The sequence below is a fragment of the Podarcis muralis genome, chromosome 17 (genome assembly GCF_964188315.1).
Source record: "Podarcis muralis chromosome 17, rPodMur119.hap1.1, whole genome shotgun sequence".
NCBI classification, from domain to species: domain Eukaryota; kingdom Metazoa; phylum Chordata; class Lepidosauria; order Squamata; family Lacertidae; genus Podarcis; species Podarcis muralis.
Genome location: NC_135671.1, coordinates 12370338 through 12397279, shown reverse-complemented (window position 1 = coordinate 12397279; position 26942 = coordinate 12370338). Strand labels below are relative to the sequence as shown.

At 45.2% G+C, this 26942-nt stretch overlaps 1 protein-coding gene across 3 annotated transcripts in view; it reads left to right on the top strand.

The window, feature by feature from the left end:
- ABCA1 (ATP binding cassette subfamily A member 1) overlaps positions 1–26942 on the top strand; it is a 108866-nt gene that overhangs the window by 78635 nt on the left and 3289 nt on the right. For all 3 annotated transcript variants that reach the window (XM_028712743.2, XM_028712744.2, XM_077921318.1), the window contains exons 25-49: positions 900–1102; positions 1901–1949; positions 3788–3898; positions 5267–5415; positions 5944–6068; positions 6856–6954; positions 8207–8396; positions 9038–9132; positions 9329–9361; positions 9815–9920; positions 10193–10267; positions 10892–11061; positions 11290–11467; positions 11870–11985; positions 12075–12219; positions 14183–14306; positions 15502–15631; positions 16390–16510; positions 18958–19020; positions 19279–19385; positions 20695–20836; positions 22111–22245; positions 23477–23580; positions 24388–24480; positions 25643–25886. In XM_028712743.2, coding sequence (XP_028568576.2) covers positions 900–1102; positions 1901–1949; positions 3788–3898; positions 5267–5415; positions 5944–6068; positions 6856–6954; positions 8207–8396; positions 9038–9132; positions 9329–9361; positions 9815–9920; positions 10193–10267; positions 10892–11061; positions 11290–11467; positions 11870–11985; positions 12075–12219; positions 14183–14306; positions 15502–15631; positions 16390–16510; positions 18958–19020; positions 19279–19385; positions 20695–20836; positions 22111–22245; positions 23477–23580; positions 24388–24480; positions 25643–25886 — 3107 coding nt within the window. The remainder of the gene's footprint in view (positions 1–899; positions 1103–1900; positions 1950–3787; positions 3899–5266; positions 5416–5943; positions 6069–6855; positions 6955–8206; positions 8397–9037; positions 9133–9328; positions 9362–9814; positions 9921–10192; positions 10268–10891; positions 11062–11289; positions 11468–11869; positions 11986–12074; positions 12220–14182; positions 14307–15501; positions 15632–16389; positions 16511–18957; positions 19021–19278; positions 19386–20694; positions 20837–22110; positions 22246–23476; positions 23581–24387; positions 24481–25642; positions 25887–26942) is intronic.

Sequence of the window (26942 nt, the reverse complement as noted above, 5' to 3'; positions counted from 1 at the left end):
TGTGTCTCTGTCTTTTATAATTTTAAGTCACCAGAGTGGTGGTGGTGTTATTTTTTTAAACTATTATTGAGATTAGTCAATAATCTCATCTGCCTGGCTTCCTCTGTGTTTTAAAAAAAGTTTTCACCCTGTCACTTTTCTGTTGCTTTTCCCAGCAATTTTTATTTCTTGCCTTGGACCCAATACCACCACCTCCTCCTCCTCCTCTTCTTCCTCTCCTCCTCCTCTTTTCTCCTCCTCCTCTTCCTCCCCTCTCTGTTTCATTTACCGTAAATCTTCCATCATTTATTTTACTTTATTTTCGTAATGACATTTGTATACCTCTTAATCACAAAACCTCCAAGTGCCTTACATAAAATATACATTAAAATTATCAATAGAAGTCAGAGTTAAAAACCAACTTAACAAAAATATAAAATGAAAAGGAGCAGTTTAAAAACACACATTTTAAAGATAAAACTGCCTATTTAAATGCATGTCAACTTTACATATCCGGGCAGGCTTGACTAAATATTTTGAAATATTTTAGAATGTGTGATTATTTAACTATTTGGTTATTTGATTGTTGTTAGCCGCCCTGAGCCCAGCTTCGGCTGGGGAGGGCGGGATATAAATAAAATTTATTATTATTATTAAACAAAGTTTTTAGCACATACCTTAAAAAGTACAGTGAGGTTGCCTGCCGAATTTCAATGTGCGGGGAGTTTCAGAGGGTAAGTTCTTCTGTGCTAAAAGATGAGTTCCTTATGAGTGTATACTTGTAAGCGTACACGCAGGGATGTTGCCCAGAGAAATGGATCAAAAATCCTCAAATATTAAAAAAATCTGGTTTGTGATTAGTGTGATGGAGAGCACACTCTCAGCAGTGGAAGAATTTGATGATCTCTTGGTTCTTCCAGATGTTTCTGCAATTTCTAATCTCATTATGAAGCATGTCCCTGAAGCCAGGCTGGTGGAAGACATTGGCCATGAGATAACTTACGTTCTGCCCTACGAAGCCGCTAAAGAGGGAGCTTTTGTGGAGTTGTTTCATGAGATTGATGACCGCCTCTCTGACCTTGGCATTTCCAGCTATGGCATCTCTGAGACGACTCTGGAAGAGGTATGTGAGCCATGCGCTTCCTAGTGAAGAAATACCAGCAATTTCTTTTTTCCCTCTCTCTCTCTGTCTCTGTCTCTCTCTCTGGTGGTAGTGGGGGAACAATTTGCTATCTAGTTCCCTTATGTATGAAAATAAGGGGGACCAGGTTTCATCAAAGGTGTCTCTCTTTATAACACTTTTTGCTACCTTTCTAAGCCCAGTTATTCACACTGAAATAGCCACGTCCCAGATATTGTTGAACCATGCGTTAAGGGGACGCTCATTCTGGGATTTCCAAAAGCACACTATCGCCAAACGTGCAGCCGTCAGTAGAAGGAAAAGTTAGATCTTTATGTTGAATGTAAGATCAGAATCTAGATTTAAATGAGAGCAGGGCTAAAGCTGGAATTGGCGAGAGAGCTTGTTTTAACAATTTTGGAAATGGTACTGGAGACCCTTTGTCCAAAATGTGTGGGTGAATTTAGATTTCCACCAAGCCTGAGAAATAGCAGCAGTTATGGAGGCATGTGCTTTCTCCGCATATTCAGGCAAACCCCATCAAAAAGTCTGATTCCCTCACCTGCTTCCTGAAATTATTAATCCAGGAGAAACTTTGCCATGCAATTCTCCCAGTTGTATAAACCTGCTGGAAACTGGAAGCAGTTTGTTGTGGTTCAGATGGATCACCCCCTTCATATTCTATTGGCAGCGTGCTCTGAAGTGGGAGGGAGGGAATTGCAGAGATCTTTGGGGGAAAGTAGGTCCCATTGTGTGGCTAACAAAAGTGAGTGCAGTCATTTCAACATTTCTCCCTTGCAGATCTTTCTCAAAGTGGCAGAGGAACATGGTGTGGACGCAGAAACCTCAGGTAAATATGATGTTGGCAGATCTGACTATTCAGACATTATGGTCCCCAATGTTGGGCCTGCCCAAAAAACCATATTTCTGTATGGCAGCACTTCATTTGTGTCCATCCTGTTTGCAATCCTTTTTTAAAATATTGATTTTTATTGGAAATTTTTCAGATATGCATTTCCATCATTAAATATGTAGTCATACATTCATCAGTTTCCCTCATTCCCCTTCCATGGTTCTTTAAAAAATTTCCATAATTTCTGCATATTCTAAGAACAAAAAAAAATATCCATTTAATTTAGTCCCTCTCCCCACCCCCCAGTTATATCTCTCTACTGTGTTATGCTGTTGAATTTACTTTAATCCTGCTAGCATTATTTTCCAAATATTCCACACACAAAATTCCACTCCTCTTTATATACTTGATCTTCTTGCTCTCTTATTCTGCTGGTTAGGCCTCTCTCTCACCTTCCACTTTTGGGCTAACAAAATCCGAGCTGCTGTAGTTGCATACATAAACAAGTTTTTCTGGACCCTGGGCACCTCTGTCTCATCACCATTCCCAGAAAGAATGCCTCTGGTTTTGGGGTGAATGTTTTTTTAAAACTTTTTCTCCCGCATCTCATTATGTATCATTTCCCAATACTCCTTAACTATTCTGCATGTCGACTACGTATGAAAAACATGTTCCTTCTGCTTCTCTGCATTTCCAGCACATATCAGATTCAGATCTGTTTGCAATCTGTTTTCATTTTGGGGTAGCTTTCGTTAAGGGGCTATACCATTTGAGTTTACCCTTAGCATGGCTGCACAGAATATTCAGAAACCCATCAGGGCCGGCCCTGCTGTTAGGCAGAGTGAGGCAGTCAACTCAGGCAGCTGCTTTTGAGTGTCTTGAGAAGGCAGCAAATTATTGTTTGTTTGCTTGATTTTTGTTGTGTATGAACTGCTAGGGGAGGGAAAGGCACTTGTGAGATTTTCTGCCTCAGGAGTTGACCTGCTTTGACTGTGCACCTTAACCTGTAAGGGGGAGGGGGACATTTGCAGCAAAATGTCTTGGGCCAGCCTTGACAAGCCCGAGGGGCTGGAGTTTGGAGTGTGATGCTGCTGAACTCCATCTCCCACCAGCCCCAATCAACATTGCCAGTGGCCAGGGATGATAGTGAATCAACCTTTGAGGAGGGAGAGGAGGCACAAGTTCCCCTGGCCTAGAGAGGTGTGTCTCTCTCCCTCTATTCAACTCTCAGTTTTGAACCAAACCTGCATTCATCTCATAACACTTTACGTTCCCCTTGCAACTTGAAGAATGCACATGCTACTTCCTTGAAGCTGCATTCTATCTGGGGTTCTTACCAGGGACGCGGACTTATAAAAAATATTGGGGGGGCCCGGGAAAGCTCATGAATAATAAATAAGCTCATGAATATGCAAATAAAGTGGCGCCGCCTCCTCGTGAGCGAATAGGGGAGAGCGTGCTGCGCCTATTAATCAGCTCCAAAGGAAATTGGGTGGAGCTTTTGCTCGGGAGGGAGGGCAGGAGGCATGCAGCCCGCCCCTCCCTGTGCATTTTGGGCTGGGGGAGGGGCGGCGATGGCGCTCTGCTGGAGGGGCGCCGGAGATTATTGGGGGGGCGGAGCCCCCCCAAATGAATTTTTGAGGGGGCTCGGGCCCCCTCAAGCCCCATGGAGTCGGCGCCTATGGTTCTTACTACTGAGAAAATGAAACAAAATGGAAGCCCACCTGAAGACTTCCTGCTGCAACAGTTCATTAGTGTCACTTCTCTAGTTAGCGTTAGAAGAAGATGGAGCCAGCTGAACCTCAGGAAGCTAATTCTTGAGCTTTCCCTTTCAGATGGCACGTTACCAGCCAGAAGAAACCGCGTCTTTGGAGACAGGCAAAGCTGCCTCCGTCCATTCACAGAAGATGATGCTTTTGACCCCAATGATTCCGACGTGGACCCAGGTAAAAGATGAAAAGGGTCCCTGTGTGTTTCATGGAGCCAGGCGGATGGGGGCTACTTCAACCCAGAGCATGTAGGAGGAAATCCAGAACTAGAGGGACCCCTCCCCCCGCAGCAGATGGCTCTCCAACCTCTGCTTGGAAACTCCAGGAAGGGAGAGCCCATAACTGGTCTCCCTTTACTGAAGTAGAATACAGTGGTACCTTGGTTTAAGAACAGCTTAGTTTATGAACAACTTGGATTAAGAACGCTGCAAACCTGGAACTAGGTGTTTTGGTTTGTGAACTTTGCCTTGGAAGCAGAACATGTTCCGCTTCCTGTTGAGTGTAAATTGAGTCCCCCGCTGCGATGGGAAAGCAGGCCTTGGTTTAAGAACGCTTTGGTTTAAGAACGGACTTCTGGAACGGATTAAGTTTGTAAACAAAGGTACCACTGTATGTTATACTGCATTTAAAGGGTGAAACACCATTGCTGATAGGCTAAGGCATGATATATAGGGGTCAGCAAACTTTTTCAGCAGGGGGCTGGTCCACTGACTCTCAGACCTTGGGGGGGGTGGACTATATTTTTTTGGGGGGGGGGAACGAATTCCTTTGCCCCACAAATAACCCAGAGATGCATTTTTAATAAAAGCACACATTGTACCCTTGTAAAAACACCAGGCAGGCCCCACAAATAACCCAGAGATGCATTTTGAATGAAAGGACACATTCTACTCATGTAAAAACACGCTGATTCCCAGACCGTCTGTGGGCTGCATTTAGAAAGCAATTGGCCCGGCTCTGGCTCCTGGGCCTTAGTTTGTCTACCCATGATATACACCCTACATGTTAATCACCTAATGGCCATGTCGGACCATCAGACTGAATCGTCAAGTGATGAGTAGTCAAGTGTTTTCCATGCATGTGTGAGCCGGCTCTTAGTCCCAATACAGCCCAAGCCAGCCAACAGAACCCCATAAAACCTCTAGCCAAGTGTGACAATGGACTGGGAAGAGCAGTCCCCAACACCTTATCTCTGGAGGTTTATAACTGCAAGTTCAGCATTCCATAAATGTAGGCCAGACAAACTGCATTATGGATCCACGTACAAGTCTGTTAGCAATATTGGTGAGGGTTTCTCTGTTGTGTGCCTGCCCAGCATTTTCCTTCAGCTACATCAAAGGCAAGAGGAGCTGGCATGCCTTCAACCTCAAAAGCTTGTAAGAACATTTGGATGATGTAATATATTTCTCCCTGCTTAAATATTCATCCTGCTGCTTGCATTTGATGAATAGGTTAAATCAGAGAACATATCTTGCCTAGGGGAGATTGCTTGGCTTAGGTGAGAGAGGGGTGAGTGTTTCATGACCTGCGATTGTTTGCCTGCAGAATCCCGAGAGACCGACCTGCTGAGTGGGATGGATGGCAAAGGATCTAGCCAGATCAAAGGCTGGAAGCTGATGCAGCAGCAGTTTGTAGCTCTGCTCTGGAAGAGACTGCTTATTGCCAAACGCAGCAGGAAAGGTTTTTTTGCCCAGGTGAGATGGGCTCTACCTGCTACTAAAGGGGGTGGGTGGGTTGTATTTTATTGGTTTCTGAAAAACATTTTCCTCTTGTTTCATAAATGCACCGCTTGAGACAGATTTCTGTCTTACAGGCAAGTTTTCACCCAGGTTGTTTTTGGAATTTGATAGAATCTGGTTAGCTGACACTCAATAGCAGCTAGCAGACTTGAAAAAGCAGAACTGATATGAACACCAGTCTAATCCAATCTACGTGTGCATGCACACGAAAGCTCATACCAAGAACTAACTTAGTTGGTCTTTAAGGTGCTACTGAAAGGAATTTTTTTTGTTCAGGCTACTTTTGTTAATGAGTTTTGTTTGTCATCATTACCACCAGAGGGCAGTGTGGTTAAATGTCTACAATTCAGTGATCAAGTTGACTCAGCTTTTGGTGTCAAGGTTTTAGAAGTGGGAAGAACCAAGTCCCAGTGTGAGGTGAGGGGGCATTCTTATTTCTCAGAACATTTGATGTGAACGGCTCTTCCCAATTATAATTTTCAGATTGTTCTCCCAGCGGTCTTCGTCTGCATTGCTCTTATATTCAGTTTGATTGTGCCTCCCTTTGGTAAATATCCCAGCTTGGAGTTGCAACCATGGATGTATGATCAGCAGTACACGTTTATCAGGTACATATCAAACTCTGCAATGGAGGTGGGAGGGAGGATAGAAGTAAAATGTGAACTGTGCGATGAGAACGCCAGCTGTTTTTTTGTTACTGCGCTGGTACCGTGGTTCTCAAACTTAATCTGTTCCAGAAGTCCATTCCGAAACCAAAGTGTTCCAAAACCAAGGCGTGCTTTACCACAGAAGGTAATGCAAAATGGATAATCAATTCCAGACTTTTAAAAGCAACCCCTAAAACAGCCATTTAACATGAATTTTACTATGTAGCGAGACCGTTGATCCATAAAATGAAAGCAATAAATAATGTACTGAAGTCACACAATCAATCAATCAATCAATCAGTAGCTGAACTGGGTTCCACACAATCACAAAAACAAAAGAGCCACAAAAATGCGAAATAAATAGCAAAAACAGACTGACCTCAGCATAACACTCAAAACGGAAGCGTGGCACTCAAATTTTAAGTGTAACTCTCAAAACGGAGCATGTTAGGCTTCCGAAAAAAGTTCGCAAACTTACTTCCGGGTTTGCAGTGTTTGGGTTCCAAGTTGTTTGAGTCCCAAGGCATTTGAGAACCAAGGTTCCACTGTATTACCCAGCCTTCCTGCCCAAATAAAATTTGTGCCATTCCAAACAATAAAAGTATTACAATAAAGCACAGATACTGTTGCTTGAAGCAAAGACTTCATCTCCCTGAATGCTTCTCTCTTCCTATGCCTCAGTGTGTTGGTTGCTTTCTCTGCCTGCACTGTAGTTCAGGCCCCTGATGGTGTCTTTGGTGTCCCATAGCAATGATGCTCCAGAAGACACAGGAACCCAGAAGCTTTTGGATGCTCTCCTCAACAAACCTGGTTTCGGTACCCGCTGCATGGAAGGATACTCCATTCCGTAAGTGGGATCTTTGCAAAACCCTTGTGGAAAGCGGGGGTTGGAGTTGGAGGTGAAGTCCGCTCTCTTTCCTTAATGCCTCTCTTTGAAGTTATTGTCAAGGCTGCGTGTGTGTATATCTTGATTCTGTGGGAGCTGCCAAATGTGGCATTGACTGCAGAATGCAGCTTATGAAAAAGATCTCTGTTTACGACTTTAGCCAATATGTTGGGAAGTGCATGCTATGGGGAAATCCTGATAAAATCTCAGCAGCCTAGAGAAGTCACTGAATAGGGTCGGAGCTACACTCATCATTTATGACGTTAAAAATGCGTCACTAAAATGTAACAGCAGAGGGCGCTTCAGAGCAGCAAGCCACCAGCAATGGAAAACTGCCATTAAGACTTATAGAACATTCTGTTAACAATGTTTAGAAGATCAATATACCTCATGTTACATCTGCTTCGTGTTACGTTCTTTCAGGATACGTCCTGTGGCGACCCGGAAGTACCCGAAAGGGTTACTTCCAGGTTTCGCTGCTTGTGCATGCGCAGAAGCGCAAAATGACGTCACGCGCATGCGCAGAAGGGGCAAATCGCAAGCCACACGTGCGCAGATGCGCCACTGCGGGTTGCGCTCTTTTAATGTTGTGAACAGGCCTCCAGAACGGATCCCATTCACAACCAGAGGTACCATTGTAGATCCAGCCTAGGCTTCCAGTATTTTAAAGTGGGGCTTCAGTGCCCTGTCCCTTCTGGCCACTCATCACATCACAGCATCGTAACTATCACCTGAAGCATGATACCGTTCCTGAAGTTATAAGTTTGGCGAACCATAAACACAACAACAATTGTTATTTTTATTATAACCCATTTCCTCTCAACCGTAATCTACTTAAAGTGCAACTTAGAAGTGGGACAGATGGACTGACCACAACAGCCAGTGTGGTGTAGTGGTTAAGAGTGGTAGACTCGTAATCTGGTGAACCGGGTTCACTTCCCCGCTCCTCCACATGCAGCTGCTGGGTGACCTTGGGCCAGTCACACTTCTCTGAAGTCTCTCAGCCCCACTCACCTCACAGAGTGTTTGTTGTGGGGGAGGAAGGGAAAGGAGAATGTTAGCCGCATTAAGACTCCTTCGGGTAGTGATAAAGCGGGATATCAAATCCAGCTGCTAGCGCATAGCAGGTGACAAAGACAACCTGGTGGACGATATGATTTCTGAAACACTTTGATGTTGTTCTGACTCTGCCCTTCTGCCTTTTTTTGTGCAGGAATACTCCTTGCTCAGTAGGCGAAGAGGGCTGGACCACTGATCCTGTGCCTGAGGAATTGATGGAAATCTTCCAGAACGGCAATTGGACTATGGAGAACCCCTCCCCATCGTGCGTCTGTAGCAACGAGAAGGTGAAGAAGATGCTCCCAGTTTGCCCAGCAGCAGCTGGTGGCCTCCCTCCTCCCCAGGTAAAAAATACTTTGGTATGTAGAAAAGACTAGGTACAGGGGGGGGTTGTGTGTAAAGTTACATATGCTTTTTATGTACAATTGTAAGCTGCCCTGGTTTTTTAATAAATGAATTAGCAGCATATAGATATCTTTTTATAAACAAATAATAAAATAAACACTTTCTGCCAACACTTAACAAAGCACACCAGGCAACTCCAAACATCCAATGATGATAATAATGAAGTATAACATATATTTATATATTCAAGAGTAAGGTTTTTTAGTCTGAATAAAAGAGGCTTTTGAGCTATTCACAATAACTAGTCAAAACACTCTCGCCGGATCCTGTACGATTCCAGAGTAAAGGATCAGCCTCTGTAAGTGCAACAAGAACTGAACCTTCCTGTGGGCACCTAACATGCGTTTTTAGATATGCCATGGTGCCTTTGTCTAATTTTCTCATTATGGCTATATCTTGTTTTAATCAGCCATGAGCTGATTAAATTCCATCAGGTTTCCACACAAAAGCCCTATGTTTCTTCATAGCTTTAGATTGGGGGTAGACCAAATGAATGACATACAGCATTCGAGGTATTTCATAGCCAATAAAACCCTTGATTTATCTTTTCGGTTTCTTCTTTCCCCCGCATTGGCCGCAGAGAGTACTGAACACTACAGATATCCTGCAAAACCTGACAGGTCGCAACATTTCTGATTACCTGGTGAAGACCTATGCACAGATCATCGGGAAAAGGTACCTGATGTGCAGTATGCTTTAACAACATGATGTCCTCCCAGTTGTTTTTGGACTCCATCTCCAATTACCCCAGCCTGTCAGGGAGGATGGAAGTTGTAGTCCGAGAACATCTGGAGGTTGCTATGTTTGTCCCTGCTTTACTTCATTGTGTCTGACATAACAAACCCCTTTTCTCTTCTTTTTGCATTCACAGTTTGAGCAATAAGTTTTGGGTGAATGAATTCAGGTAAATACACCTTTTTCTTTGTCGTTTTTTGGTGAAGCTTGTTCATTCCCAAATGCCCCACTCCTGTCTCTAGTTTCAGAATTATAGGAACTCCTGAAATACATTTGCAGGATTAGATCATTATTTTTACCCAGTAATTATTCACTCAGTGTATCTGACCACTGGGAGATAATGTGACTCACAGGCATGTACGAAATGGCTTTCCACTGTATGTATATATGTCAACAGGCATCTTTGTGTCCAAGATTATAGTGTACGTTATTATTTTATTATCTCAGTCAGTGTGATGCTCCAGAGAGCTGCGCATCCCAACAATTTAATTTCTTTTTGTTGAGTAGCAGACCAGGATTGCAAACCTGAAATTGCTGACAAGAAAAGCAAAAGTCTCTTAATGGAGGGGGAAGGCTCATATACGCAAACCATAAAAATTAATCTGGTTTAATGTGTTCCCAGGTATGGTGGCTTTTCATTGGGAGCCAGTAGCTCTCTGGTGCTCCCTCGCCGTGAAGAAGTTAATGAAGCAATCAAGCAAGTGAAGAAAATCTTGGAAATAGCCAAGGTAAACAGAGCAGAGATTTCTATGCGAAAATAAATGGCTTAGGCCTTGCTACTTGATTTGGAATTCAGGTGGTCTTTTGGGAAAGGGTAGGAAGGAATTCTAAAATAGCTAAACAGTGCAAACTTAGGTACGCAATATTGCAATTCTATAACAACTTACCTGAGAGTAAGCCCCAGTGAACTCGAGGATATTTCTGAGTATACTTGTGTAGGATTGTCCCCCCCTCCCCAAAGCATATTGCAATTCATGTTCTTTGTTATTACTCCTTTTAGGGGGGCTCTGGAGAACGCTTCCTTAACAGCCTATCGAGCTTCATGAAGGGCATGGACACGAATGATAATGTAAAGGTAATTCCACCTGCTTGTTCTGTATCCTAGTAGCCCAGCTGCAAGTTGTTCTTGAATGTCCACAGAGGCTTCTCTCAAAGTTTAACAGCTAAAGCACTTGATAATAAAATAGAATCGAAGGCATGCTTCACTGAGACACCCAGAAGCCTTTCCTCTTACTATGTTTGAAATTAACCTGGTAAGAGAAAAGGCCAAATTTGCAATAAACCGGTGGGGAGCATCTACAGTTTGATTCCCGAAGTGAAGAGCTTCTGCGTTTGTTGTTGTTTAGTCGTTTAGTCGTGTCCGACTCTTCGTGACCCCATGGACCAGAGCACGCCAGGCACTTCTGTCTTCCACTGCCTCCCGCAGTTTTGGTCAAACTCATGCCGGTAGCTTCGAGAACACTATCCAACCATCTCGTCCTCTGTCGTCCCCTTCTCCTTGTGCCCTCCATCTTCCCCAACATCAGGGTCTTTTCCAGGGAGTCTTCTCTTCTCATGAGGTGGCCAAAGTATTGGAGCCTCAGCTTCACGATCTGTCCTTCCAGTGAGCACTCAGGGCTGATTTCCTTAAGAATGGATAGGTTTGATCTTCTTGCAGTCTGCGTTACTCTTCGTTAATTACACTGTGCACCCTTTCCAGGTATGGTTCAACAACAAAGGCTGGCACGCCATCAGCGCCTTTCTCAACATAATGAACAATGCCATTCTGCGCGCCAACCTGCAAGAGGGAGAGGACCCCAGCGCTTACGGCATCACGGCCTTCAACCACCCTCTGAACCTCACCAAGCAGCAGCTCTCGGAAGTCGCCTTGTACGTCCCGGAAGCGGGGGGATGGGGAGAGGATAAGGGGAGAGGGGAAATGACCTCCTTAAAATTAAACAGGAGAGTTAGGGCCAGTTTCTGCTTCAGCAGCTACAGGGCGTGCTAGAAACTGGCCTGTTTCCATGGGTTCTCCTAACCAAGGATGTAGCTGAGCAACGGGTTATGATGCACCCGGTCAAATCTACAAACTCTCTTTTGAAATTTCTCTTTGCTCAGGATGACGACATCAGTGGATGTTTTGGTCTCCATCTGCGTCATCTTTGCCATGTCCTTCGTCCCGGCCAGCTTTGTGGTTTTCTTGATCCAGGAGCGTGTCACTAAGGCCAAGCACCTGCAGTTCATCTGTGGCGTGAAGCCAGTGACCTACTGGCTCGCTAATTTTGTGTGGGATATGGTAAGGCTATATATGTTTCTGTATTATCCCCCCCCCCCAACACACCTTTGTCTTTAGAGAGACAACATATTCTATCAAAGAGTGCATCTGAAGTGTGTATTGCATGACTATCCCCACACTCTGACCTGCTAAGAGAGTAATATAGGCATCATGAAGTCTCATCAGGCTTCCTTTTCTGTCCATCTACCTGACAGTGTTGTACGAAGGAGGAGAGAGAATTCTGCTTCCTGCACCATCTTTGTCTAACTGTGGTTGCAATCTAGAGAAGCTCAGTTTTGTCTATTGCTTTCTATGATAGGGAGAAAACCCTACCCTGTCTAACTTCTAATACTACGGTCATTTGAATCCTTTAAGCTGGATCTATTCTGATTGCATTTTCCTTTCTCTCTTTTCAACTCACAGTGCAACTATGTAGTTCCAGCCACCTTGGTCATCATCATCTTTGTTGGCTTCCAGCAGAAATCCTACGTGTCCTCAAGCAACCTTCCCGTGCTGGCTCTTCTCCTCTTGCTCTATGGGTAAGGGAGGCCCTTTCGGCTCTGGTGTTGATGACCGATTAAGATGTAGGAATGGGGTTCCTTCATGTCACATCCTTTCTGTTTCCCAGGTGGTCCATAACGCCTCTCATGTACCCAGCATCCTTTGTGTTCAAGATCCCTAGCACGGCATACGTGGTGCTCACCAGTGTGAACCTCTTCATCGGTATTAATGGGAGTGTCGCCACTTTTGTCCTCGAGCTTTTCACCAGCAATGTGAGTTCTCGGTGGCCGCAGCCAGCACGGCACGCTGCTTTGCTGTTTGCTGTGCTTTTTTTAAAAAAAGATTTGATAAAAGTTGAATTGATTAATTCAGCCTGCTCCGTGGCCTTTCAGATTTCAGCACAGAAATACTAGATGGTTGCTAAAAGGTGAATTAGTCACAACTTCGTGATTTTGCTTAGATTTCCTGATTTATTCCAATTGAGAAATCTTGCCAGAATTCAGGGTCCTTTAGAAAAAATACATCTTTGAGTTGATAAGCGAAAGGAATGAATGTACATTCTGTAGCAATAGAGAAGTAGGTGAGAGAGACTAGGAGGAAACTGAAGTATAGATGCTCAGATAATTTGTTTGCCCTCTATTTTGCTTTAAGGAATTCGTTCCTCTCCTCCTAGCCCAACACTGTACACACAGGGATGTAGCTAGTTCCTTTGGTACCCGGTGCGGCGGGGGCAGAGCGACCTGCCTATGGGGCTGCCGCTGCGATCCTCATGTGGGGGCAGCCGCCGCAAGCCTCGAGTGGTCCCCCCCAAACGGATCAACATTTCGGCAATCCAAGAGGTGACAAAATCGCTCCCCGAGCACATCCGCTGCTCCGATTGGTGCATTGGTGATCTGCCCGGGGGGCAATCTTGTCACCCTCCTCAGGCATTACACCTGAGACAGGGCACCCCTCCACCCCCCATATTCCTAAGCCAGTGTGTACACAAACACATGTGAATACATACAGGTAATAGCCCTTGCATGTGACTAGAGATCCAGGCAGGACCTATCAAGACCACATTAAAAATGCAGTTGCAAATACCTCTGGGAGTGAAGAGACAAGCTGCTATGCCATCCCTCCCAAGGACACTGTATGGAAAAAATATAGCTGGACCCATAGGGGCAACCGCCCTCCTTTTGTACAATGTCCCTGGATGCCAAGGAGCCTAGGTGAGCCTTAGGTTCCCATGCTCCCACATCCCTCTGGCATGGCCACGAGGAGGAGATTGGAAGTTTTTGCTTCAACTAACCACAGTTCAGCATTACATCTGAACCCTAAGCTGAAGTTTCCCTTAATTTATAGTTTGTTGGAACAAGCCAGCTTCATATAACCCATGGTTTGAAACTGCCTTATTCCATACAAACCATAGTTCATATTAAGCACAGTTTTGTTGGCTTCAGATGAAACAAAAGCTGTGGTTTATCCAAAACAGAAGCAAAAGCTTCCACACTTCTTGTGGCCATGCTGGAGTAAAGGGAAAGCATGTGACTCTGAGACGCATCTAGGCTCATTCTTGTGTGACATCCGAACCAGATCAGGTTCTGTTTCAGAGTTCAACATTGGAAGGTTCCAGTCCGTTTGGACTGAACACAGTGGACCAATTTGCCTGTCAGAATAAGGCAAGCAGCATGCTAGTGAACACCGCCCAGTTGCTCCTGCCTTGCCCCTCTCCTTGCACAAACAAGAGCAACAAGCAACAAGAGTGTGTACTGTTGTTATGTCCAAACTGGGATTGTGATTTGTTTCTTCTGGAAAAAATGTTGAGGAAGCCAAAGTTTGAACCTGGCATGTTCAGGAAAAACAAAGCACAACCGTGGTTCGTATGTAACAGCAAGCCAAGGCTTGATGGCTTGTTGCTTGTATCAGTGGAAAAGCAGAGCTTCAGGGCTGCATGCACTAGCACCCTGTTCGCTCAGGGTAAGCCATTAATTTTGGCTGCCATAATGCGACATTGCCCTTAAATCTGCTACATTTTAAACCCAAAACCAACCTGAATTCTTTTATGCCAAAGAAATAAGTCCTTAATCTCAAAATCAGTTTAGTCTTTAATTTCGGCGGGTGCATGCTTAACTCTTTTTGGATAAGTTCTCTTGAGTTTTTCCATTCTCTGCCTCTTGATATCTGTCCCTTTGTTGTTGTTGTTGTTGTTGTAAATTTCCAAGCAACTGACTGCCATTGATTTTGTGTCTTTAGAAGCTGACCGACATCAATGACATCCTGAAGTCAGTATTCCTCATCTTCCCCCATTTCTGCCTGGGCCGGGGCCTGATTGACATGGTGAAAAATCAAGCTATGGCAGATGCCCTAGAAAGATTTGGTAAGTGAGGTGTTGGCCTAGTGGCATCGTCCTGTTGACATGCACCCAAGGAAACGGGGGCAACTGGCAGGCCCCCAGCTGGCTCCAGCCCATTGACTGGTGTGCCAGGCGAACTCCGGTCCTTGGTGCAGCATAAATCTGCGGCCCAGGCTTCAGAAGACTGAACACACTATGCAGCAGAGAAAACGCCACAAACAGAAGCAGCACAAGAGGCTGTGTGGTTTAAAGCAGGTTTATTCAGCATAGATCAGGACAAAAGGAAAACATGTCTGATCTCCTTCGTGTCCAAAGCGAAACAGGAAACTATACACAAACGGAAGTTCCCAGCATACTGTGCTGGAATGTAAACAGACATGTGACATGCAACAATTCCACACGTCTGTCCCTTAAGGTGGAAAGGAATTCTCAACACATCCTAGATTGTGGAGACTTGAGCTGTAAGGCACTGTTGGGTGGATACTCTGAAATCAAACAACCCACATTTTGCACTGAGGAAACTGAATTTTACAACCTGTATAAAGTATGCAAATTAAGTGCATTTGTGTACTCTTATTTATTCTGCAATTCTTAACCATTTTACACAATGTGGAGGGAGGCCAAAAGAATTATTCTCTTCTCCACCCCAACCATTGGAAATTTTAATTGGCCACCTGTTTGTCTTCAGATATTTCAGCAGCCTTTACTCAACGCAGTTCCAAGCATAACTTTGCAACCATTTGGGACAGGAATGTGCTTTCAAAAGTACTGTTTGTCATCAGGAAGATCAGAATATGAGAACCAATTTGCACGCAACCAATCTTTTAGGTGTTCATTCCAAGATGTTTTAATATACGGGTAACAAGCGGCAACAAATTCACATTTTCAAGCAGTTGTATCATGTTTAAAAACTGGAGGGCCTGGATTGACTCTTAGATCAGAGGTAAACTCAGGGGTTTCCTGTGCAGCGTGTGGGGGAAAATCCATGGTAATTTGCAAATGACCGAAATCAGCATTAGAACACCTCAGATGCCAGCCATCAGGTTTGCTGAGTGTTTAAATTGTGTCTCTGTTGTGACGAACATCTGAGGTATATTAAAGATCAGTACAGTGTGTGTTGCTCTTACGTACGAGCTTGTTGCATACAGTGTTGTAATAGGGAGCCTTCCTAGACGTCTGATCGGACAGTTGAATGACAGCCTCTGCTCTTCCCCATTAGGCGAGAACCGCTTTGTCTCTCCTCTCTCCTGGGACCTGGTGGGACGGAATCTCTTCGCCATGGCTGTGGAAGGAGTCGTCTTCTTCCTCATCACTGTGCTTATCCAGTACAGGTTCTTTATCAAATCCAGGTAAAATGGCCTTTGTGACAATGAACACCCATCCTGGGGAAAGGCATATGCAGATTTTGAGAATCCAAATAATTGGGGGGGGGGGGAGAGCGGCCAAGACAAGCGTCTCTACCACCCCTCCCCCTAGTAAGTGAAGTCAGAAAAGAGGAAACAAAGGGAGCAGTGATAGCACCAGAAACCCATGCTTCATTCATTCATTCATTCAAAAGCATTTTATCCCACTCCTCTGCCAAAAATAAACTCCCCAAGCTGCCTACAAATGTTAAAATGTAAGGTGTGAAGTGGCTTGTGAAATTGTGGGTTAATTTCCAGGATGTGCAGGGAGCTGGCCATTAGCTAAAGAGTGAGTTTCAACCTTAATTAATTACAAAAGAGATTGTGTACACCACCTTTCTCCTGCCAACCTAGCAGTTCGAAAGCATGTCAAAGTGCAAGTAGATAAATAGGTACCGCTCTGGCAGGAAGGTAAACGGCGTTTCCGTGCGCTGCTCCGCTTCGCCAGAAGCGGCTTAGTCCTGCTGGCCACATGACCCGGAAGCTGTATGCCAGCTCCCTTGGCCAATAAAACGAGATGAGTGCCACAACCCCAGAGTCAACCACGACTGGACCTAATGGTCAGGGGTCCCTTTACCTTTTACACCACCTTTGGAATGGGATCCAGAAGTCTAGAACTGGTCTGCCTGTTACTGAATGAATCTTGAATTATCAGTGCACAAACCTGACCTCCAAGTGATGCATTCCTCCCCCCCCCCCAACAGAACTAGCAATGCTAAACTTCCGCCTGTGCATGAAGAGGATGAAGACGTGAACAGAGAACGGCAGAGGATCATTGGTGGCGGTGGGCAGAGCGATATCTTAGAAATCAAAGAACTAACCAAGGTGAGAAGACAAGCGAGAAGTTCTTTGGGCGTGCTGTGCATAGGGGAAGCTTGCATTTCCATTGCCACTGACGCATGGGGCCTAGCAACCCACCTAATGGTGCTGCTGTACAATTTCCTGCTGATGGATGCCTGAAATTATGGGGCAAGTGTTGATAGCGACTGTGGCGATCACATAGGGTCCCCGGACATTTTACCGTCTATTGATCCCTGTGCCACCACTTTATTTCTCACTGCCACCACCCTGGCCCTACCTGGTACAAAACTGAGTCCAGTCAGGGTTAAATTGGAACATAAACTTCTGTTTATTTATTGCAGTTTAACAAGCGTGTGGTTTCATAAACGGTATCGGTCAATTACAATCATGGGGTGCCTATCCAGATCTATAACTTCCGCTACCTGCTCTCACTCACTAAACCACCTCTCAGATATTTACTTGTCTTCCTAGCTCCTAACTGTTCCTGGCTCAGCTTATTTCGCTACACTAACTCAACCTACCCACAGACTCTATCCCAATCCACTCCCACTCCAACCAACCACCCAACTCCCAACAAACTCCCCCCTTCGCCCCTCCCAGAGCTGGTTTTATAGGCCCTCTGACTCCACCCCCCTGGGTTCTGATTGGGTAACCTGTTTAACTATTTCACCTCCAGCACTCTCATATGTTAACGTCACAGCAACCATTCCGTGGGGTTCACTCTCTATTTTCATGCATTCCCTAGAATCAAAAGGGATTGCCGCTGTTGATAATGGTCTGCATTTCAAACAGAAAGAACCTCTCACTCAGTGAATCAACGTATGAACAGGGCTATGCTAACTAGCTCTGCCTCCCAGCAGTATGCACATCAGATGATTGCCCTACTTCCTGACATCAGTGCTGCTAGGGACAGAGACGGTTTTAGGGTAGCGTGACCGGTTCAACTGCACTAGGTGCCACAACAACAATGCAGAACAGAGTGCGGGGGGGGGGGGGTGCACCAAATTTTATCATCACACAGAGTGCTGCTGAAATTTGAGAGTCCAAAGTCTGCCACTCAGGGACGCGGACTTATAAAAAATATTGGGGGGGCCCGGGAAAGCTCATGAATAATAAATAAGCTCATGAATATGCAAATAAAGTGGCGCCGCCTCCTCGTGAGCGAATAGGGGAGAGCGTGCTGCGCCTAGCCCCATGGAGTCGGCGCCTATGAGAGAGCCAGAGAGAGAGAGAGAGAGAGAGAGAGCCCGAGAGAGAGAGAGAGAGAGAGAGAGCGCAGCCAAGCCCCCTTCACCGCCTGCCCCCCCCGCCAGCCCCCTCTCCCCTCCTCCCTAGGCGGCAGCTCCGCCATGACCACAAACGGCGGCGGCAGCAGCAGCAGCCGCGCGCGGCCCGGGCTCCCCTCGCCGGCCGCGGGAGCCAAGGCGCGCGATAATTTGCTTAAATTATGTCAGCGGCGCCCGGCAGAGCAGCCCTCTCGGCCACGGCAGCCCGGCTCTCCCAGCCCCCGGGGGCCGCCCTCCTCCCTCGCGCACCCGCAGCGTTCCCGCCCGGGGAGGCGGCGCCCCCAGGAGAGGCGGCAGCAGCAGCCGCGCGCGGCCCGGGCTCCCCTCGCCGGCCGCGGGAGCCAAGGCGCGCGATAATTTTTTTAATTATTGGGGGGGCCGAGCCCCCCCAATAAAATTTTTGAGGGGGCTCGGGCCCCCTCAGGCCCCATGGGGTCGGCGCCTATGCTGCCACTACTAGGGATTAGTTCAGGCAGAGGCAAACTCGGCCCTCCAGAGAGCCAGTGTGGTGTAGTGGTTAAGAGCGGTAGTCTCGTAATCTGGTGAACCGGGTTTGTGTCTCCGCTCCTCCACATGCAGCTGCTGGGTGACCTTGGGCCAGTCACACTTCTTTGAAGTCTCTCAGCCCCACTCACTTCACAGAGTGTTTGTTGTGGGGGAGGAAGGGAAAGGAGAATGTTAGTCGCTTTGAGACTCCTTCAGGTAGTGATAAAGCGGGATATCAAATCCAAACTCCTCCTCCTCCTCCTCCTCCTCCTCCTCCTCCTCCTCCTCCTCCTCCTCTTCTTCTTCTTCTTCTTCTTCTTCTTCTTCTTCTTCTTCTTCTTCTTCTTCCAGATGTTTTGGGACTACTTCTCATCATCCCTGACCACTGGTCCTGTTAGCTAGGGGTGATGGAAGCTGTAGTCCCAAAACATCTGGAGGGCCAAGTTTGCCTATGCCTGGATTAGTTGGTATGGCCACATTCATGCATTCGTCGATCACATAAGTGCTTTTTCCCCATATACACTTGCTGGGATTTGCCGAATTTACAAACAAATAGGACAAATTCTGGATGTCCTTTGAGAAACTGAACTGTAGGCAGAGGCCCTGCTACTGATTTTGCCAAAGAAGAGAAATGCACTGGTAGAGGATGCAAAGCTTAGCTGTTGCCAGCTATGAGCAAATTTCTGTTCTTCATTCCAGGTATACAGAATGAAACGAAAGCCTGCTGTGGATAGGATCTGCGTCGGAATTCCACCTGGCGAGGTAAGATTTCCAAGTCACCGTTTGCATGTATTTAGTGAAACATTGCTCAAGATGCGAGGCTCTTCTCGGGGACACTGGAAATCCCACACAAACATACCATATTCTACTCTGGCCAGCCCAAGCTCCCTGCCATGGAATCTCCCACCATTGCCAACTGCTCTGCCCATGGCTCCTTCTGTTTTCATGCAACAACACAAGGAATGTGTGAGAGATGAATGGGGCATGCATGCACTGATCCGGTCTTTTTAATCTTTGCAGTGCTTTGGACTCCTGGGTGTGAATGGTGCTGGCAAATCCTCCACTTTCAAGATGTTGACAGGAGACACCGATGTTACGGGAGGAGATGCTTTCCTTAAGGGCAACAGGTATGAAAAGAAATGGCAGCTCCTTCTGCAGAAAGCCATGTTTTTCATGGGCCTTTCTGTCTGCTGTTGCACTTTCAGAGCAGATGTGATTTCATTGCCACTCACAGCAAAAGTTGGTTTGGTCTGTGAGACTAGATTGTGCTGCACTGTTGGGGCAGTGGTATGTTCATGGTTGCTGTATGTATTCTATGCAAGGGAAGAACTTTGTATTGGTCACACTATTTAACATCCTGAGAAACACCCATTTTCATTTTTTTTAAGAAAACCCTGATTTTCTAGGCTGAGAAGTTCAGCTTGTCACAGCCAGTGAAATCTGGGAAGCCAATAGAAGGGATCAGTAGGATCTCCAGTGATCAGAACACAGCTTAGGCCACAGCTGTGCGCATGCCAAGATTCTGAAGGAGTGCAGAATATAATATTGGGTGCATAACTTTTTGAATGGTTTCTGTCCTAGACATAATCCCTGAGAACAAATCCCACAAAACTCAAAGTGGGGCTTGTTTCAGCAGAGACTTGCACTGCATGAAATGAAATTACATTTCATTGAATAAAATGAGACTACAGTGGTACCTCTGGTTACGTACTTAATTCGTTCCAGAGGTCCGTTCTTAACCTGAAACTGTTCTTAACCTGAAGCACCACTTTAGCTGCTGTCGCCGCGCCGCCACACAATTTCTGTTCTCATCCTGAAGCAAAGTTCTTAACCTGAGGTACTATTTCTGGGTTAGCGGAGTCTGTAATCTGAAGTGTATGTAACCTGAAGCGTATGTAACCCGAGGCACCACCGTAGTCCTCAAGGTCCTCAAGTTTGCAAGTCCATAACTTGCAACTGTAGGTGCTAAAAGTTTAGGAGCCTGGAGGATGGCTGAATAAGATTCTCAGTTGTGGCTTTTGGTACTCTGCACAACTCTTGCCCCTCCCTATGGCTAGAAAAACTAGGGTTATGCAAATGTGCTTTCACTTCCTAATTTGAATTTTCATATTGTTTGGCAGCTCTGTTCATTAACATGAGCCAGAAGGAAAGGCATAGAATTCAACACCATGATCACAAACTCTGTATTGAAATGCACCATTTCCAAAAGTCTTGATTGACATTAGTAAGGTTGTTGCCAGCGGCACAATTTTGTTGAACAGTCTGTTTAGCACTTCCAATACATCCTTTTAAAATTCTAACTTAATTCTGTGTAGTGGTATTTTTTTTGCATTAGTTGTCAACGTCTGATAATTCCCAATTGGTTGGTGCACCACAACCCACCCTGTGCTAAACCACTAGCAAAACGCTCAAGATCTGCATCTTCTCTCGTTGCAGTATATTGTCTAACATCCAAGACGTCCACCAGAATATGGGATACTGCCCTCAGTTCGATGCCATAAATGAGCTGCTGACGGGGAGAGAACACCTGGAATTATTTGCACTCTTAAGAGGCGTCCCTGAGAAAGAAGTCTGCAAGGTAAAAAAAATCAAGGCGGCAGGAGAGGGACCACCAGTGCTAATTACTGCAACAAACTCCATAGGGTTGGTGATGAAGGGGGGGGGAGCAAAGGGGGCATTTATCTCTGTTTGCTTTAAAGCATTCAGGTAGGTAGCCATGTTGGTCTGACGCAGTCGAAATAAATAAAAAATTGTCCAGTAGCACCTTGTTGTTGTTGTTGTTTAGTCGTTTAGTCGTGTCCGACTCTTCGTGACCCTATGGACCAGAGCACGCCAGGCACTCCTGTCTTCCACTGCCTCCCGCAGTTTGGTCAGACTCATGTTTGTAGCTTCGAGAACATTGTCCAACCATCTCGTCCTCTGTCATCCCCTTCTTCTTGTGCCCTCAATCTTTCCCAACATCAGGGTCTTTTCCAGGGAGTCTTCTCTTCTCATGAGGTGGCCAAAGTATTGGAGCCTCAGCTTCAGGATCTGTCCTTCCAGTGAGCACTCAGGGCTGATTTCCTTAAGAATGGATAAATTTGATCTTCTTGCAGTCCATGGGACTCTCAAGAGTCTCCTCCAGCACCATAATTCAAAAGCATCACTTCTTCGGCGATCAATTCTTCGGCACCTTAAGAGTAGCACCTTAGAGACCAACTAAGTTTGTTCTGGGTATAAGCTTTCGTGTCTGCATGCACATGAAAGCTTATACCCAGAACAAACCTAGTTGGTCTCTTACTTTATTTATTTAAAGTAAATAATTTTTTTATTTACTTTAAAACATTTCTATCTTGCTTCACCAGAAGCATGTGGTGGCTTGCAACAATGATCTAAAGCAGTAAGTAAATGCACACACAATAGGAATGTTTGCAAAACAACAATGCGGCAGCAAAGCCCACTGGGCATAACATTCTGGCTGTGCCATCAGCTCCCTTTGACTGGATATAGACAGTCATGTTTTTCAGAGGATCAAAGGCAGCTTGAGAAAGAGGCCCCCCACTTATTATGATGTACAGCAAGCCACTTACGCAACACTGGGTGTTTTTTGAATTGTTTCCAACTGAACAGAGGCAGAAGAGGGTAAAAAGGAAGGTGCAAATACACCGTGGGAAGTGAACTGAGCCACTTTCAACTTTCTTTAGAAACAAAACTATTGCCAAGTCTCCAACCTTAAAGAACCTGGAGGTGCTTCAGCCTCGTTTGCTGTGCTGAATGGCCTGGAATATATAACAGACAGATAACACTAAGTAGGACTCTGCACAGAGCATGGAGGTTGTTGTTCTCTATTCATGTTGCCCTCCTATCTGGCAGGTTGGTGAATGGGCTGTTCGCAAACTGGGCCTCGTGAAGTATGCAGAAAGATGTGCCGGCACCTACAGCGGTGGGAACAAGCGCAAGCTGTCAACTGCCATGGCCCTAATCGGAGGGCCTCCTGTGGTGTTCCTGGTGAGTAGGGTGTTGCTCACATCAGCAATGCGTATTCTGCTAAAAGGCCATTCTAGTACCAGTTCTTTTTTTGCTTTTCTTTGCTTTTTCAATAACATTTTATAAATTTTCCAAAATAAATAAATAACAATGCATAAAAATAACAACAGTGTATAAAAAAGAGGGGGGGGGGAAGTATCACGAACAAATTTTTAAACCATTATTTTGGTTGACTTCCCTCCACTCTTCTTGGTTTCATTGTTTAGTACTTATTCATGTACGTCCATAAAACCTTATGTTCTTAACAATCCAATTTTAAAACCTTTTCATCTTATTACAATTGAGTTTTAAAAGTTATACCAATGTAGGAATCTATACACAAAGCTTCCAAAACAAATACATGCATTAAATAATTGTCCCAAATTATTTAATATGTCCTGCGTAGTTCACTGATTTATTTTGCCAGTCTTCTTTATCTTCTTCGGTGATCTATAGGGATGGGATGGTCTTGGCCTGGGATACACTCTCAAATACAGGAACCAAGTCCTTCTCTCGATAAGTCCATCAAATCCTGTACATCTCAGTATCATAACTTCAGTTTTTTTTAACAACAATAATTTTCCACATTCTCTTCAAATTTTTATATGTCTTTCCCCAGGCCTCTAGTACCAGTTATTAAATACAGTGGTACCTCGGGTTACATACGCTTCAGGTTACATACACTTCAGGTTACAGACTCCACTAACCCAGAAATATTACCTCGGGTTAAGAACTTTGCTTCAGGATGAGAACAGAAATTGTGTGGTGGCGCGGCGACAGCAGCTAAAGTGGTGCTTCAGGTTAAGAACAGTTTCAGGTTAAGAACGGACCTCTGGAACGAATTAAGTACGTAACCAGAGGTACCACTGTAGTCTCATTTTATTCAATGAAATGTAATTTCATTTCATGCAGTGCAAGTCTCTGCTGAAACAAGCCCCACGTTGAGTTTTGTGGGATTAAGAACAGTTTCAGGTTAAGAACGCACCTCCAGAACGAACTAAGTACTTAACCCAAGGTACCACTGTAGTAGTTATTATAATGTCCAGCTGCCATGGGTCAAGGAGGCACTAATGCAGCTGGTCTTTTAGCAAAACTGATGGAATGAGCCCTGCTCCATGATGGTTGAGGGAGGGAAGGCGTGATGGAGCTTATCATCATGAAATGATGCTCTGGCGAGCAAGATCAGAGCTGATTTATTGTTTCTCAATTGCAGGATGAGCCGACCACAGGAATGGACCCCAAGGCCCGCCGTTTCCTTTGGAACTGCGCCTTGAGCGTCATCAAGGAGGGAAGATCTGTGGTCCTTACATCTCACAGGTAAGCGGGGTTGGGGGGGGGCTCTTAGCTGCTATTTGCATCACACAGCATAGTGATGTGTTTCAGTCACTGTTTCGTTTTCGGTTGCAAGTGGATTGTGACCAAAAAAAGGAGCTGTCATCATCTAGCTAAAGAAGCTGTTTAAAACACCATCTGAGTCCACATAGAATGGATGCTAAAATCCCTTTCATTGAAATGAATGAGACATGTTTAATTTTGGCTGGATTTAGTGTAAATTGTACAAAAACTCCAGACAGACACACAATGTGAAACAGAACACAGCAGGATATCCTAACAGTACTGAATATTCTTTTTTTTTTATATTCTTTTTTAAATTGATTTTTAAAAAACATAGCCATACAAGGAAAAAAGATAGCTTAGTAGTTGTACAGAAAATGATTAAAAATAGCAGCTGATGGTAGCAGTTTCAGACATCATAATAATAATAATAATAATAATAATAATAATAATAATAATAATAATTCTTAAGTATCAAGGTCTTGTCACTTAGTGGTAGAGCACATGTCTGTCCTGAGATATTTCTGTCTCAGCTAGGAGGGTGCCAAAGACCTGAAACTAGACCTGGCACTGCTACCAGCCAGACTCGGCAGTATTGAGCTAGCTAGAAGGACAATTGCTCTCTCTTTTTAAAAGAACGCAGCTTCTTGTGTTAAAGATTCTAAAGCCTGCATATCCAGGTCTTCCTCTTCGTTTGAGGATGTAAAACTGTGCCGTGCAAAAGTGATTTCGCAAACATGCCGGAACCTTTATTTGCGCAATTTAACTCGCTTGTTCCCTTACCCACAGCATGGAAGAATGTGAGGCCCTGTGCACTCGAATGGCGATCATGGTCAATGGGCGGTTCAGGTGCCTTGGCAGTGTCCAGCACCTGAAGAACAGGTAAGCCACTGCTTTATGCTTGCTGCCTTTGCACAGGTGGATGCACCAAGATAGCTCATGAGAGCATTTCCAGAATCTGCTTCAGAATTGATTGCATGCAGCCAACAAATAGGTGTAAATGTACTTATTTTCAAGTCTGTTCTGGATCATTTGATAAATTAATTGATTACATTTATTTGCATTTGTATAGTATCAAAACAACACCTTTTTGAGTACCTATTTGAAAATAATGATGCTTTAGGTACCTTGCAACTTAATAAACAAAAACAGTTAGGAGAAAAGGCCATCATTAATGTGTGTCCCCCCCCCCATCTCACACCAGAACCAAATAGCTTCAAAAATTAACCTGGTTGTCCTTACTTCGCTGTCCTGCCGTTTTAAAATTAGCCCTGGTTGATTAATAATCAATTTAAACTTGGGGAGGCATGCTATGCCCACTTTGAACTTCCCTTGAACTTAAGCAGTTTGCTTCTCAGTACAGTGATACCTCGGTTTAAGAACAGCCCTGTTTATGAACTATTCGGTTTACGAACTCTGCAAAACCGGAAGTAGTGTCCCGGTTTGCAAACTTTACCTTGGTCTACAAACGGAAGCCGAACAGTGGAAGGACACCGGCGGTGGGAGGCCTCATTCGGGAAAGCACGCCTTGGTTTATGAATGGCTTCGTTTTAAGAACGGACTTCCAGAACAGATTAAGTTCGTAAACTGAGGTACCACTGTAGATATGTTGTACATTCATACCTCAGGTTGAATGTGCTTCGGGATGAGCACGTTTGAGTTGCGCTCCGCGGCAACCCGGAAGTAATGGAGCGTGTTACTTCCAGGTTTCATCGCTTGCGCATGCGCAGACGCGGCAAAAAGTGATGCGCGTGTGCACAGACCTGCCATCGCTAGTTACGTTTGCTTCTAGATGTGAACGGGGCTCCGGAACGGATCCCGTTCGTATCCAGAGGTACCACTGTATACGATTGCGCTGTTGGTTGATTAGCCTAAAAGTTAAATCAGTTGAAGCTCTCCTGCATAGTCTTGTGTTCATTCTACTTCTGTTAAGATCTTTACCAAACACCTACTGTGTTTTTAAGCTACAGGAATAAAAAACGCTCCATTTTTTGAAGGCTACTCTGTTGAAAGTCCCACACTTTCCTCTGTTTGTTTTTTCCAGGTTTGGAGATGGCTACACAATCATAGTGCGAATAGCAGGGGCAAACCCTGACCTGAAGCCTGTTCAAGACTTCTTTGAGCTGGCCTTCCCGGGCAGTGTGCTGAAGGAGAAGCATTGCAACATGCTGCAGTACCAGCTGCCCTCCTCTCAGTCTTCTCTGGCTCGGATATTTAGCATCCTCTCCCAGAACAAAAAGAGATTCCACATAGAAGACTACTCCGTTTCACAGACCACACTTGACCAAGTAAGTTTCTCATATCTTAAGAGCAGTGCTCATTTTGATTGGAAACCCAGAGGCTCTTCAGTTGCTTTTTGTAGGATTTTTGAGTCCAGGAGAGTTCAGAGGGCCAGACAGGTAGGTCCGGAGAGTCACATTTGGCCCTCAGGCATCTGCCCTGGTGTATCGTCATGGAGATATCACACACACACACAAAGAGCTCCTCCCCTCCTTGGACAATTTCAGCCCTGGTCATACTACACCAAGTTATCTTGCCCATTCATCATCGCTATCATGTTGCAAAGCACCATGTCCCTCCTCCATAATGTTTGGCACAGCCCAAACCACAGCTGGCAGAAGGAAGATATGTGTAGCCCCTTTCACAGGACCTAGCTGTGGAGGAACTCTGGGGAATTATTGTCCCATGAGAAGCATGGGGTGAAGTTCCACACGCTTGTGGCTCACTTGATGACCTACTTGCATGTGTGAACCAGCTCACGTCCCCTTAGAGCAGAGCTTTCCAAACTGTGTGTCACGGCACATTAGTGTGTCTGCTGCAGTGTGTAGGTGTGTCAGAACAATATATGTCCGTATCTCTTATAAGGGGTTAGTTGAACCTCCGGTTTGCTAGTAAAACTGAATTACTGTGCCGCAAAATGATGCATGTCTGAAAAGTATGTCACCAACGTGAAAAGTTTGGAAAGCTCTGCCTTAGAGTATCTTTCACTAGAACCTTTAGACTGCCCTTTTTTCTGTACGCATTTAAATGTGTACTTTTATGTTTGTTATAAATTTCTGCTTGTTTTAATGTTTAACAGCTGTTCCAATAATTTTGCGTGTGTATATGTTGGGGACTGGGCAGAGGAGGAGGAACGGTGGAGACCGTCTCCCCATCCTGACCCTTCCAGGGAGGAGGAAGAGGAAGACAGTCTAGATTTACAACAGGGGTTTGCGGGAGGTCACAGCTCAGAGGCAGATGAGGGGGAAAGTTGGGAAGTCAAGGGAGAGCCGGAACAACAACACCCAGCAGACACATTGCCATTAGGAAGCATTCCAGACCCTCCATCTCCCAGAACCCGGCGA